Source organism: Neofelis nebulosa, chromosome 12 (genome assembly GCF_028018385.1).
Source record: "Neofelis nebulosa isolate mNeoNeb1 chromosome 12, mNeoNeb1.pri, whole genome shotgun sequence".
Classification (NCBI taxonomy): domain Eukaryota; kingdom Metazoa; phylum Chordata; class Mammalia; order Carnivora; family Felidae; genus Neofelis; species Neofelis nebulosa.
The window spans coordinates 62,860,538-62,876,198 of NC_080793.1; the positions used below are offsets into that span (position 1 = coordinate 62,860,538).

The window sequence follows — 15,661 nt, forward strand, 5'->3', positions numbered from 1 at the left end:
TGCTCTTTCAATAATAAGTAGACATTTAAAAAAAAATTAAAATAAATTAAAAATAAAAACAAATTAAAATAACCTTGGCTCTTTCTCTGAGTATTGTTACTCTGAATTTCTGGGTAGTTTTTGAAGCTAAACCTATGAAGAGAAGAAAAATATTCCTTTCAAATCCTTTGTGGCTATAGGAAAACGTTGGGGTGCCTGGGTGGCTAGTAGGTTGGGTAGCCAACTTCAGCTCAGGTCCTGATCTCACAGCTCCAGAGTTCGAGCCCCGTGTCAGGCTCTGTGCTGACAGCTCAGAATCTGGAGCCTACTTTGGAGTCTGTGCCTCCCTCTCTCTCTGCCCCAACCCACTCGCATTCTGTCTCTGTCTCTCTCACAAATAAAAAAAAAATTAAAAAATTAAAAAAACAAAACAAAAAAAACGTTACTTCCAACAAATCAACAAGCTACATTTATTCCAAACCACAGAACTGGAGCCAAACTGTGGTCTACCCAACTGGAGAATGCCACCTTTTTTAGTGAATTAAAAAATAATAATAAGGCAAAGACAAAATAGAGACCTGCCTCTAGGTATAGACCATGAGAGACTTCTGGTATAGGTAAAATATTCAATATGTCAGGGCAGGGCCATACCATGCATGTAACTACTAGAGACACCCACAAACACCCTCACTCACTGCCAATACCACTTTCAGCCTTGTACGTACCGCTGGTTATGCTCCAGTTGCAGTGTTAAAAGATTGGGTGAGGGGGACATTAGAAAGTGAGAACAGGAAGAATAAAACAGCCTTTCGTACTCTTTTCCACTGTGAAAATAATCCCCCTTGCCTATACCTGGCAGCTTAAACCCGATTCCGAATTACATCAAGAGCTCGCTCCTTCAGCCCAAGTCTCCAATCTTCAAGACAGATTTCAATTTTAGAAGAGAAGGTGAAGGAGGGGAGCCAGAAGTTTTGGGAAACCTTCGAATCTTCAGTGTGTTCAAAACCCTTCACAGCGAGCAGGCAGAACTAGGGATCTTGTGCCAAAGAGGAAGCGATTTTTAAGTTTTCCCTCTCCTATCTGCGAGCCGCGGAAGCACTGCGAGCCGTTAGCCGGGTCAGCCCTCCCCACCCGCACCGTGGCATGGCCGCCAGAGCCAGCTGCCCTCCCCGCCTCCAGGGGCGCCGGACCCCACTGAGCGCGGGAAGCGAGGGAACCCAGACGCTCTAGCGGGCTCTGCTGCGAGCTGCTGTTGCCCAGCTGAGAAAGAGGGGTGAGGTCTCCGCGCTCTGGGAGTCCCCTCCTCTCACCCCTCTAGGCGCACTTCCACAACGAGCTGGTAGGGACCCGCTGCACCCCCTCGGCGGGCCCTGGGCCTGCGCTATGAGCCTCGCGAGCTGCCCATCCCAGGAGGAGCCAGGTGCTCTCTACACGCGCTGCGCACCAAGCCCTCCGGCCCGCCGAGCCCACGCGTTTTGGAGGCGCCCTGGAAGCCCGGGCTTCCCGAGAGGGTGCGGTGGGCACGCCTCACCTGCTTGCCCCGGTAGAACAGGCGCTGGCACTCGGGCCGCACGTCGAAGAGCGCCCACACCCGTTCGCGCAGCTCCTCAATTGTGGCTTTGCGAGACACGTCCTCAATGGTGCGCGTCTGGGAGCCGTCGATGGTGCGAACCTGGATCCACATCTTGGCTCCGGGAAAGGGGGCTGGCCCGGCTTTGTCTCCCCCCGCTCTTCGGACGCCGCGCCCCGCCCGGCCCGTGCGACTTCCCCAGAGGCTCCGGCTCTCTGCGGGTGGCGGGCGAGCGCGCGCACAAACGAAGGAAACCGACCAGACGCTGGGCCCCACTGGCGGCGGCGACTGCTAGACCTCACGCCCGCCCAGCGGAGCCGAGAAGGAAAGGAAACCGGAACCAGTCGCAGGGTACGCCACTACCGCAACCGCCGCCTCACAAATAGGAAGAAGCCTTGTCTGCGCCGCGCGGAGTGTTTACTTATAGAGAGCTCTAGCTCCCACATGGAGGTCACGGCGCCAACCCGGATCTCGCGAGATCGACGGCCGGTTCCGCCTTAAAGAGGAAGCAGCGAGGGAAGAAGCTACAGACCCGAGAGAACTAAGATGGGAGGGTGCGGGGAGGGCGGGTTGAGGGGCGGGGCTGCCGAGAGCAGTTACTTGTCTCTAGGCCTGCACCTGGGCCCTGAACACGCCCTCTAGCCTTTGGGTTTCGGGCCGTTACAAAGCCTACCACAAGGGTTCCCGGCTTAGTACCGGTTTTGGGACTGAGCAACTCCTCAGGTCTAGTGGATACAGCTTATGTGATCTCAAAAACATGTCCAAAATAAACTCTGGCGTCCACTTGTATGATCATGAAAATGGGGGTGCGGGCGGGCACGGCCTAGATTTCTGAGAAAGCACACAAGGAAGTGAGCCTGTCCCACCGCGCTCGGCGGGACACTGCCCGCCAATGGGGCCTGGCGGGGCCCGCTGCCCAGGAAAGGACCCAGGATCCTGCTTCGCTAACTTCCCGCCGGGCCCGAATGCTGCCTTCGCGTGGAAACCTGCTTCCTGCGGTTTTCCACAGCTGGGCAGACGTGGCGGCTTCAGTTCCGCAGGCCGCTGGTCCAGCTGCTATCTCTCCGATCCAATGAGGTCACACCTAGACCTCTGTGGGTCGCCCGGTGGGCCGCTCTCCAGGACGTTGTTTGTGGACCTTCCTTACTGGTGCGCTTTTGACCTAAGGGATGGAGGGGTCATGGAAAACACTTAACAAAGGATGCGGAACTACACCCCTCAGAGGAAAAAACTCCCAAGATCCTACCAGGAGTAAATTCTCAGAAATAGGCCTATCGCAGCATTGCTTAACAGTGGGTTTATTTAAAACGAAAATGCTTTCATAAGAAGGAAAAGAGCATATGAAAGTAGAAATACTTTAGAGATATAGGTATAAAATTATATATATATATATATATATATATATATATATATATATATAACAAGATTTGGACTTTATATTTGCCAAAATCCGTAACTTGAATATTCAGTCTGATGCTAATTATTACCATAAAGGCAGAGCAGCATTTTTGTAAAAACCAATTCAAATAATTACAAGTACAGAGAAGTCCAGAGTAACATTAAAAAAGGATGCCCCAACATGGAAGAGACAGAAAAAATGGAATACATACACATATTTTGGGTGTCTGCTCTTGCTGAAAATTTTACATTCACTTATATCCTCTAAATATAATTCATCTTGTCTGCTCCTGATTTAAGTAAAGCAAATATTGAATATTCATTATATGTGTAAATGAGATGATGGAGATATGTAAAGCACACTTCTAACCTGCCTCAATAAGGGATAGCTATTTGCTATGAAAAGAATACGCTAGGGGCACCTGCATGGCTCAAGTCATGATCCCATGGTTTGTAGGATTTGGGCAGGTGTCAGGCTCTGTGCTGACAGCTTAGAGCCTGGAGCCTGCTTCAGATTCTGTGTCCCACTCCCTCTCTGCCCTTCCCCTGCTCACACTCTGACTCTCAAAAATAAACATTAAGTTTTTTTTTTTTTTTTTAAAAAGAATATGCTATACCCTTGTGGAGGCATGTTAAGAGTTTCTTTAATTCTCTGTGTACAGAGAATTTACAACCTAGTTTAGGTAAGGTTTAGAAAAATGAAAATACTAAAGAATCATTTAGTATAAAATAGTTTGCTGTCAGTTTAAGCAGTAATTAGCAATGAGAGAAGGAGGACTACACTTACACTAGAGTGTAAGGATGGGGTACAGCTTGACCTGAGTTAGATGTTATATTGTAATGGGGACAGAATTTAAATGTTCAACTCATGGGTTGAGATAGATCTGAATTATAATCCTAGTGTTGACATTTACTTCAAATGTGATCTTGGACAAATTATTTAATTTCCTCAGTGTAAAATAGTGCTTACAACATTTAATGAATATATAGTGTTTAACGTAGTACCCATTCATTGGTAGCACACAATAAATTATTTTCATGCTATTATTATGGAGAGGATTTAGATAAGCAGAGAATGCCCAAAGAGGGGAGAGTGCATAAGCACAGACTGAGGGTATGAATTTTTACAGGTCAGAAGAGATCGCATATCAGAGAAAGGTTGACTAAATAGAGAAGGGCAGAGTGTGAAGATTAGCATTCAAAGCAGTAGGTTTTGTGGGCCCCATGGAGAAACTAAAATTTTAGGGAGCCCACCAATGTGATTAAATATGCATCTGGAAAGACAGTACAAGGTTTGTTGTAGGATGTCTTAGGGAAAAACTAAGGGACAGGGAAAGGAAAGGGAGATGAAGTCAGAAAGCTTAGTGAAGAAGCAATTGTGCCATTTTCAGTGAAATTTTGTGGCAGTGGCTAAGAGAAGAAAGGGTAGATTCCAGAATATTCTAGAAAATGAACCCTTGTTCATTCACACTTGTAAAATGTGTGAATATGAGGGTTGTGGAAATGTGAAATGCTGAGACTAATTCCCAAGTTTCTAGTTTAGGAGAAAAATGAGTTGGCTTGGGTAAATGGTGATGCTCTTAAACTGAACTAGATGGAGATATGTAACTGACCATTGGAAAAATAAGTCCAAAGTTTTTAAGGGAAGTAGAAAAGTTCTGACAGAGGAACTAGTCAAGACCTCTGTACTCACCCCCATGAGGGGATTTATCCTTGTTAATGTAGTGGAGACCTCTTGGGGGGAAAAGACAACTGTCAAGAGTGGTATCTATTTGGAATGTGTGGGATTTATGTTAATTTAGTCAATATAGATCCTAAAGGATTGGTAGGACAGGACTTAGAGGTGTGAGACCCAGAAAAGATATATTTGTCATGTGGAGAACAAATTAATTACTTCTGGAAACATAAACTTGTGTGTGTAGTAAGTTACTTAGGATATAAATAAGTAATTGCAAATAGTGATTCTGTATGTAACAAAATACATTCTGTATGTAACAATACATTCTGTATGTAACAAAATGTGTTTCTGTATTTCATCGCACAGTACATATTGTAACTAAGGTTTTACCTCTTTCCCTACAGTGCTTTTTCCTGCTTAGGAAAATTCCTAAGTTGCAAAAGCAAGATAGAAGTTCTCTGACAAAAAACAAAATATGAGACAGTTCTGACATAAACATACCTTATTATCACATGTATAGCTGACACAACTTGGATGTGAATAATCGAAGAGAAGAGGAATTATTTTCACGGATAAAGAGTAAATACTAAAATTTATGCCATCAGTCATGACTCAATATTTCTGCAAGTCAAAACAGGCAAAACAGAAAAAGATTGGTTTTTGAACTAATTATTCTAGACTCCTCATACCACAGAATATCTCCTGTTTTCTCACCTACTGTTCAAACTCAAGAACTTTCATATACATTAAAAATGAATTTCAATTTCCTCTTTGAAGGTGGGATTATCATCTTTTCATCAGCATCTCTATGTTGGTGGTCTTCCTTTTGTTCCACCAGAGCTACCTGCTTGCTCTCCTGGAGTCTAAGGGCAAGGAATACATCAATGGAATCAGTGCTCTCAGGTTTCCAGTTGAATCTAGCCAGTAGGGAGGAAGCTCAGACAGTAAACTGGAAGAATAAGGTCAGCATATTTATTCTTCTGGCTTCCCCCTCTGAAAGTTCACCTCTAGCTGTCTGTTGCCTTCCTGGGAAGTCACTATTCCTCTCACAGTGGCCTACTCTACATGACTCATTTTGCATGTTCTGATAATCTTTCCTTTCTCTTGTTGCTTTGGGTCTACAAATTGTAACAGCTCTACAGCCCTAGATTGGCCTGTATGGCCCATCCATACCCTTTTAATTGAAGATTTTGTTATAATCTCTAGTGCTATTTCTAAAAGAGCTACACGTTATGAGAAGTGAACTAGAATTTCCATTGACTAAAAAACACTTCATATTGTGGCTTATTACTTAAATTAGCTATGTTTTGAAGGGTATGCTCTTTCTTTTTGATAGAATCACAGATTTTTACTGTGGACATCTGCTTTAGAGATCATTCCGGTCTACCTTGTCTTTAATGAATGAGAACGTGATTTGGACACAGACATGTGACCCACTGTGTTCTTCCTCTTTTGCCAGAGTTCTTTACTCTTCAGCCACCCCTCTTTTGTTTCTGTCAAGGCTTCTCCATTCACTTTGTTCAGAGAATAATCCTTATCCTATCCTACAGTGTATCTGGTTCTTTGATGGCTCACATAGAAGTGGGAACCTGGGATTCTCACCAAAGACTTAAAATTTATCCATGTTTTCAGTCACATGTTTTCTCTTGACTTCCAAAAAAAATGTTCTTAAGATTTTATTTTTAAGTAATCTCTACACTCAACGTGGGGCTCAAATTCACAACCTTGAGATCAAGAATAGCATGGGCTACAGACTGAGCCAGCCAGGCACCCTTCCTGCCCTATAAAATTGGTCCTCCTATTGCTGAACCTTTCTGATGGTCTTTGGATCAATTCAGCTGAGATTCCCCCCACTGAAGGCAGTTAGGGCTCAACTTTCTGATTACGGGGTCAGTGCTAGTTACAACTTGCTCTGTGAAACAAATTTTAGAGGTTTAAAATAGCAATAGTGACTACACAGCTTCTGTGGCATAGGAGTTCTGAATTGGCTCAGTTGGAGAGCCTGAGTTCTGGCTCAGAATTCATTAAGCTATTATAATCAGATGCAGCTCAAACTGGAACAATGAGGGCTAGAGAAGTTGGGGATTAGCTAGGCATCTCTCCCTAGGAGACTTTCCCTCAGACTTCTCCATGTGATCTCTCTCTTTGGGCTAGTTTGGGCTTTCTCACAGCATTGCTGCCTTAGAGTACTTAGGCTTCTTACATGGTAGTTGAAGACTTCAAGGGTGAGAATTGCACTCAGCAAAGTATAAGCTGTATCACTTTTTATGGCTTTGTTTGAAAGACATATAGCATCATTCCACCATACTCTTTTGACTAAAACATTCACAAAAGCCCACTCAATGTCAGGGGGACAGGATAGATACCCCATCTCTTGATGGGAGGGGTATCAAAATCATGTAAGAAGAACATATGGGATGGAAGATATTGTTGCAGCCATTTTGAGGAAATAGAACTGTAGCATAACTTCATCTAATTTTTTGTATAACCAAAGAGTTTTTAAATTATGACACACAGGGGCACCTGGATGACTCAGTCAATTAAGCATCCGACTTAGGCTCATGTCATGATCTCACAGTTCGTGGGTTCGAGCTCCGTGTTGGGAGCTGTGCTGATGGCTCAGAGCCCGGAGCCTGCTTCAGATTCTGTGTCACCTTTTCTCTGTGCCCCTCCCCTGCTCACACTGTCTGTCTGTCTCAAAAATTAAATAAACATTAGAAAAAAATTTTAACAAAAATAAATTATGAAATACATCAGTAATACAAAAAAGATACAGAGAATAATATAATAGACACTCTTGTATTCACCACCTTGCTTTGGAAATAAAATATTTCAAGTAGTTAAAACCCTCTCTGCTTACATTCTCTTCCTTTTTCAAACAGATAAACATTGTCTTGAATTGGATATTTATTACTATTAGGCCTGTCTTTATGCTTTTAATACATGTACATGATGGCTCAGACCCTGGGCCTGCTTCAGATTCTGTGTCTCTCTGCCCCTCCCCCATTTGTGCTCTGTCTCTATCAAAAATAAATGAGTGTAAAAAAAATACATGTATTTCTAAAAATAGCAAACAACTGTGATGTCTTTTTAAGGTTTATATAACATGATTCTTTATAATATTGAAATTTATGTTTTAACTCAATTTTTTTTCTTTTTATTTAAAATTTTTTTTTTCAACGTTTTTTATTTATTTTTGGGACAGAGAGAGACATAGCATGAACGGGGGAGGGGCAGAGAGAGAGGGAGACACAGAATCGGAAACAGGCTCCAGGCTCTGAGCCATCAGCCCAGAGCCTGACGCGGGGCTCGAACTCCCGGACCGCGAGATCGTGACCTGGCTGAAGTCGGACGCTTAACCGACTGCGCCACCCAGGCGCCCCAACTCAATTTTTTTTCTGAGATTTATTTATGTTACTATATAACTCTAGTACAAACTCTCTTAAAGGTTCATATGGTAAATATGTTTTCTGGACAAGCGATGTCTTGCAACTTTTCATTGTACAGTTGCAATACAAAAGCAGCTCTATTCAATATGTAAATGAATGATATGACTGTGTTCTCTTTTTTTTTTTTTTTTTTTGAGAGAGAGAGAGAGAGAGTGCATGAGTTGGGGAGAGGGACAGAGGGGGGAGAGAGAGAATCTCAAGCAGGCTCCATGCCTAGCATGGAACCCAAAATGGGGCTCATTTCCACAAGCCTGGGATCATGACCTGGGCCAAAATCAAGAGTCAGATGCTCAACAGACTGAGCCACCTAGACATGGCTCAGTGTGCCTATGTTCTGATTAAACTTTATTTTATAAAAATAAATTCAGAGTGCAGCATTGCTTACCTAAGCCCTAATATAACAATTATAATACTACAGATATCTCATGTTCCCTAAAACTTACTCTAGGTTATAACCCATCTCCAACCCCATCCCTATCATACTCCTCTGCCTTAAGAAGTTTTGAGCAACACTGACTTAGGAATAAAATTGGCAGATTTGCTAAATTTTGATTTGTGGGAAGCCTCACTTGACTCTTGTTTTCATCTTTTATTCTTGAGGATAAAGGTCAGCAAATTCCTATCTTTAGACCCCTCTAGCCACTATCTTTTGAACTTGACCTGGCGCTTTCTTACCATGACTTCTCTGCCTAGAACATTTATGTCAAGATTTCCCTCAAATGCCATTTCTTCCAGGCTGCCTTTCCTGATACTCCCCAGCTGAAGGAAATGCTTCTCCTGTATTCTCATACTTAGATCATGTCTCTACTCTTAACACTTAACTCAGAGCTGCAATTATTTGTTTGCATGACTGTCTTGCCCCATTAAATTTTTTATTCCCTAGAGGACAAGGAGTCAGTCTCATTATCTTTGTTTCCAACACAAAATTCAGTGCGTGGTACCTAGATATATTTAATAAGTGGTTGTTGAAGGATGGAAGGGAGGGAGGGAGGAATTAGAGTCTATTCAGGTATCTAATTGGAACAAAAAACAAATTTGTGTAATCTGTAGGCCTCTAAATATGGAGATTCCTCTTTCTTCATCATTCTACACCAACTTACCACAGAGCATTTCTTCATGCTCTCCTACCTCTTCTTTGCAGGGAGGCAGATAAATCATGTATTCTTTTATACAGATAATTATAATTTTTACTAGAAAAAACTTTGCTGTACATTTTCTTATAATCTAAATTACCAGGTTTTAAGAGGTTAAACAGCTTTAAAACTATTGCTATTTATGACGAACAAGAAAATTGACATAATCAAAAAATAGATTTTTCTCTAGAATAGTACAGAGAGAGAAAATACAGTGTTTCAATTTCATTAATATAATATTTAATTTGCTATTAGGATTTACTGCCTGTGAAGGGGAAAACTTATTAACATAAACACTTTCTATAGTAGGGTGTTTCCCCCCATTTTCCAGTTGAAAACACATGTTGATGCTATTTTGCTGATTTGCCTGAGCAAGAAACCCTTTGTAATTGATCTATATCCATTTAGTAATTAGTTTGTTTAATGTAGGTTTAATGAAATTGCGTAGCATAGGGACACTTGGGTGGCTCAGTTGGTTAAGCATCTGACTTCGGCTCCGGTCATGATCTCACAGTTCATGAGTTTGAGCCCCATGTCAGGCTCTGTGTTGACAGTTCAGAGCCTGGAGCCTGCTTCAGATTATGTGTCTCCTTCTCTCTCTGCCCCTCCCCCACATAACACTCTGTCTCTCAAAAATAAATAAGAACGTTAAAAAAAATTTTTTTAAAGTGTGTATTATAATGGAAAGATCATGGGCTCCAAAATCAGGGACACTTGAATTTGAACCTGCAATCTGCTAATTACCAGTGTCATAGCATTTGGGCAACTTAATTAATTTCTCCGAGCCTTGATTTCTGTATCCAAAATACAGAACACCGCAAGAAACAAATGAGACAAAGTCTCATTGAGTAGGCACTTTGTTTTTGTCACAATTCATGAATGCATTCTGTCAATAGAATTTATGCTGGTTTTCAAATGATTCTGTTGGTGATTTCAGATAATAAAGAAATTGTAATGGGAAGCACTGTTGTCATTTTAAATCCATTTATGGATTTACAGATTTATGTTTATGAGCTTGAGGAAGCTCTTTCTGATAGGGTTCCTGTCAGCTCAAGATGGAGATGAATTATGAAGTGCTAACTTTGCTTGGCAAATTTACATATATCTAAATTATTATTGTGTTTCATTAGTTCAACAAATAAATCATAATACTTACAAGGCACTTTAAGAAGGTTTCTAGCCTCTTGTGAAATCCCAGAGGATTTCCAAAACTCAGAAAGATCTACTGTTTGCCTTCTCTCTTCTCATTCCCAGAATCCAAATTTAAAATCTAAAACATAACTTTGCAAAGCCAAAAAAAAATCACAAAACAATTGCAAAAATATTTACAGTGATATAACAGTCTCATTTTCTACCTGGTACCTAAAATGATGTTTAAAACATACAAATAAACCAAATATATCTAATGTACTCCCTACAAAACTATACTATTAAAATTGTATTTTATAAAGTTTCCATACAGTGAGGAATTTTGTTATTACCTTTAGGTTGTTGAAAGGGGTTTTTTTTTGTTTTGTTTGTTTTTTAGAGGGGGGGGGGCAAGTGAGCAAGGGGCAGATAGAGAGAGAGAGAGAGAGAATCCCACAAGAGGCACAGAAAGAAAAAGAGACAGAGAGTGAGAGAGAGAAGTAGGGCTCACCTGAAGAGGGGCTCATGTTTTACTCGAAGAGGGACACAAGCTTACCTGATGTAGGGCTGAAGCTCATTGGATGCGGGACTCGAACTCACAAACCATGAGATCATGACCTGAGCCGAAGTCAGACGCTTAATTGACTGAGCCACCCAGGCATCCAAAAGAGAGGGTTTTTTAAAAGGATATTTAACCTAAGCCAGCATTACCTTGATTCCAAAACCAGATAGAGACCCCACTAAAAAGAACTATAGATCAATTTCCCTGATGAACATGGATGTAAAAATCCTCAACAAGATATTAGCCAACTGGATCCAACAATACATTTAAAATTATTCACCATTACCAAGTGGGATTTATACCTGGGATACAGGGCTGATTCAATATCCACGAAACAATCAGTGTGATTCATCACATCAATAGAAGAAAGGACAAGAACCATATGATCCTCTCAATAGATGCAGAGAAAGCATTTGACAAAATACAGCATCTTTTCTTGATAAAAACCCTCAAAGTAGGGATACAAGGATCATACCTCAAGATCATAAAAGCCATATACAAAAGACCCAATGCTAATATCATCCTTAATGGGGAAAAACTGAGAGCTTTCCCCCTAAAGTCAGGAATAAGTCAGGGATGTCCACTCTCACCACTGCTACTCAACATAGTATTGGAAGTCTTAGCCTCTGCAATCAGACAACACAAAGAAATAAAAGGCATCCAAATTGGCCAGGAGAAGGTAAAACTTTCACTCTTTGCAGATGACATGATACTGTATATGGAAAACTCAAAATATTCCACCAAAAACCTGCTAGAACTGATTCATAAATTCAGTAAAGTTTCAGGATATAAAACCAATGCACAGAAATTGTTTGCATTCCTATACACCAACAATGAAGCAACAGAAAGAGAAATCAAGGAATCGATCCCATTTACAATTGCACCAAAACCCATAAAATACCTAGGAATAAATCTAACCAAAGAGGTGAAAAATCTATACACTGAAAACTGTAGAAAGCTTATGAAAGAAATTGAGGAAGATACAAACAAAATGGAAAAATATTTCTTGCACGTGGATAGGAAGAACAAATATTGTGAAAATGTCAGTACTACCCAAAGCAATCTACATATTAAATGCAATCCCTATCAAAATAACGCCAGCATTCTTCACAGAGCTAGAACAAATAATCATAAAATTTGTATGGAACCAGAAAAGACCCCAAATAGCCAAAGCAATCTTAAAAAGAAAACCAAAGCAGGAGGCATCACAATCAGACTTCAAGCTGTACTACAAAGCTGCAGTCATCAAGACAGTATGGTATTGGCACAAAAACAGACACTCAGATCAATGGAACAGAATAGAGAACCCAGAAATGGACCCACAAACGTATGGCCAACTAATCTCTGACAAAGCAGGAAAGAATATCTAATAGAATAAAGACAGTCTCTTCAGCAAGTGGTGCTGGGAAAACTGGACAGCGACATGCAGAAGAACGAACCTGGACCACTTTCTTACACCATACACAAAAATAAACTCAAAATGGATGAAAGATCTCAATGTAAGACAGGAAGCCATCAAAATCCTGGAGGAGAAAGCAGGCAAAAACCTCTTTGATCTTGGCCACAGCAATTTCTTACTCAACATGTCTCCAGAGGCAAAGGAAACAAAAGCAAAAATAAACTATTGGGACCTCATCAAAATAAGAAGCTTCTGCACAGCAAAGAAAACAATCAGCAAAACTAAAAGGCAACCGACAAAATGGGAGAAGATATTTGCAAATGACATATCAGATAAAGGGTTAGTATCCAAAATCTGTAAATAACTTAACAAACTCAACACCCAAAAAACAAACAATCCAGTGAAGAAATGGGCAAAAGACATGAACAGACACTTTACCAAAGAAGACATCCAGATGGCCAACTGACACATGAAAAAATGCTCAACATCACTCATCATCAGGGAAATACAAATCAAAACTACAATGAGATACCACCTCACACCTGTCAGAATGGCTAACATTAACAACTCAGGCAACAACAGATGTTGGTGAGGATGCGGAGAAAGAGGATCTCTTTTGCATTGCTGGTGGGAATGCAATCTGGTGCAGCCACTCTGGAAAACAGTATGGAGGTTTCTTAAAAAATTAAAAGTAGAACTACCCTACGACCCAGCAATTATACTACTAGGTATTTATCCAAGGGATACAGGTATGCTGTGTTGAAGGGACACATGCACCCCAATGTTTACAGCAGCACTATCAACAGTAGCCAAAGTATGGAAAGAGCCCAAATGTCCATGGATGGATGAATGGATAAAGAAGGTGTGGTATATATATACAATAGAGTAATACTCAATGACCAAAAAGAATGAAATCTTCCCATTTGCAACTATGTAGATGGAACTAGAAGGTATTATGCTAAGTGTAATTAGTCAGAGAAAGACAAGTATCACATGAGGACTTAAAGACACAGAACAGGGGCACCTGGGTGGCTCAGTCGGTTCAGCGTCCGACTTCAGCTCAGGTCATGATCTCACAGCTCGTGGGTTTGAGCCCCGCGTTGGGCTCTTTGCTGACAGCTCAGACCCTGGAGCCTGCTTTGGATTCTGTGTCTCCCTCTCTCTCTGTCCCTCCCCCACTTGTGCTCTGTCTCTCTCTCTCTCTCAAAAATAAGTTAGCATTAAAAAAATTGAAAAAAATAAGACACAGAACAGATGAATGTAAGGGAAGGGAAGCAAAAATAATATAAAAATAGGGAGGGGGACAAAACATAAGACTCCTAAATATGGGGAACAGACAGAGGGTTACTGGAGGGGCTTTGGGAGGAGGAATGGGCTAAATGGGTAAGGGGGATTAAGGAATCTACCCCTGAAATTATTGTTGCACTATATGCTAACTAATTTGGATGTAAATTAAAAAAAATTAATTTTAAAAATGCGACTAAAAAAATAAAGGATATTTGGCTCACATATTTTCTTTTACAAACTACCATGAAGATTTTTTATTATGAACATTAATATAATTTATAGACTACAAAGAATTTTAGTGAAAGACTAGAGTAAGAGATAGCAGAGAGAGCTTTGAGCAAATTGTAGTTTTTCTTGGCTATCAATTTCCTATCTGTAAATTGTAATGAGCAATAAAAGTAGTATTGGGTTAGAGTAAACCAATAGTTCTTAGCTCGTGGTGCAGTGGCTCATAGCTTAAACTTTGGAGACGGCTTTGGAATCAACTCTGTGAGGCAAGCCTCAGTTTTCTCAACTGTAATCATTTAGGTACCTAATAGATTTATGGTAAGAATAAATGAGATATAATATGTAAGTACTTAACATGCTATTCAGTGAATATTGAGTATCATTAGCAGCAGCAACTATTGGCAGGACTCAGAAACAATTTATGTTTGAGTTTTTCATAATGATAATTAAGAATTTTTTCTTCATCAAGGACTCGCGATATACTTCCTATATTTGTTAGATTTTGCAGCACAACAAGCCACTCCAAAGCTCACAGGCTTAAAAAAAAAACAGCCATTTATTTAACTCATAATTCTCGATGTTAACAATGTGGACTAGGCTCAGCTGAGCAGTTCTTCAGGTTTCAGATGATGGCTGGCTGATCTAGAATGGCCTGACTTGAAATGATCTGTCACTGCACCATTAGGGTCTAGCCTGGACTTGTTCAGATAGTGAATGTGCAGGGTTCTGAGAAAGCCAGTGGAGCCCTGCAAGGCCTCTTGAGGCCTAGGCTTAGAATTGGCACAATGTCAATTCATCAGTATTGACCAAAGCTGTCAAAAAGCCAGCCCAAATTCAAGGAGAGAAAAAATGGACTCTTCTTCTTGACAGGAGGAACTGCAAAGACTCATAAAGGGGTAGGGAGGGAAATAATTATGGCCATTTTTGTAATTAATCTAAATCTAAATCTAATCACCATCTCCTACTAATCCTAGAAGTAATATTTATCCATTGGTATACTTTTCTAGCATTAGTAAGCTTATCACTCTATTTTTCATAATACTCCAATCTCTCATTCTACCACAGATTGTGGTATTTGTTTTAAATTCATAGCAATAAAAAATGTTTTTAAAAACATCACAACAGGGGCACCTGGGCAGCTCAGTGGGCTAAGCATCCCATGTTGGCTCAGGTCATGATCTCGCGATTCGATTCGTGGGTTCGAGCACGGTGTCAGACTCTGTGCTGACAGCTCAGAGCCTGGAGCCTGCTTTGGATTCTGTGTCTCCCTCTCTCTATGCCCTTCCCCTTCTCACGCTATGTCTCTCTCACACAAATAAATAAACATTTAAAAACATTAAAAAGAATATCACAACAATGCTTAGTTTCTTAAAACTTACCACAAGTCCCAGGAGAATGGACTAAAAATAAAAAGACTGATAATGTTGAGTGTTAACAAGAGTAAAGAGCAACTGGGACTTTCATACCATGCAGGTGGGAATGCAAATTGATTCAACCAAATTTGAAACCTGGGCAGTTTCTACCTACCCACCCTAAGAGCAATTCCACTCATAGGTATATATGCAATAAAAATTAGTGCATATGTCCAATAAGAAATGTGCAAGAATGCTTGTAGTAGCCTTAGTTATAATAGCTCCAGGTTGGAAACCACCTAAGTATCTATACATATGAGAATGAATGAACAAATTGTAATATATTTATACCATGGAATACTATAGAGCAATAAAAAAGAATGGACTATTAATATATGCCACACATGAATGAATCTCAAAAAAATTATGCTGAGTAAATGAAGGCAGGCACAAAAAGCATATGCTATATGTCTCCTTATATAAAATTCAAGAAAATGC

General features: G+C 40.7%; 1 protein-coding gene across 1 annotated transcript in view; it reads right to left on the reverse strand.

Annotated features, from left to right (window-relative positions):
- Positions 1–1,938, reverse strand: part of UHRF2 (ubiquitin like with PHD and ring finger domains 2) — an 84,174-nt gene extending 82,236 nt beyond the window's left edge. Inside the window, exon 1 of the mRNA XM_058695418.1 lies at positions 1,511–1,938. Coding sequence (XP_058551401.1) covers positions 1,511–1,663 — 153 coding nt within the window. The 5' untranslated portion in view covers positions 1,664–1,938. The remainder of the gene's footprint in view (positions 1–1,510) is intronic.
- Positions 1,939–15,661: the final 13,723 nt, after the last annotated feature.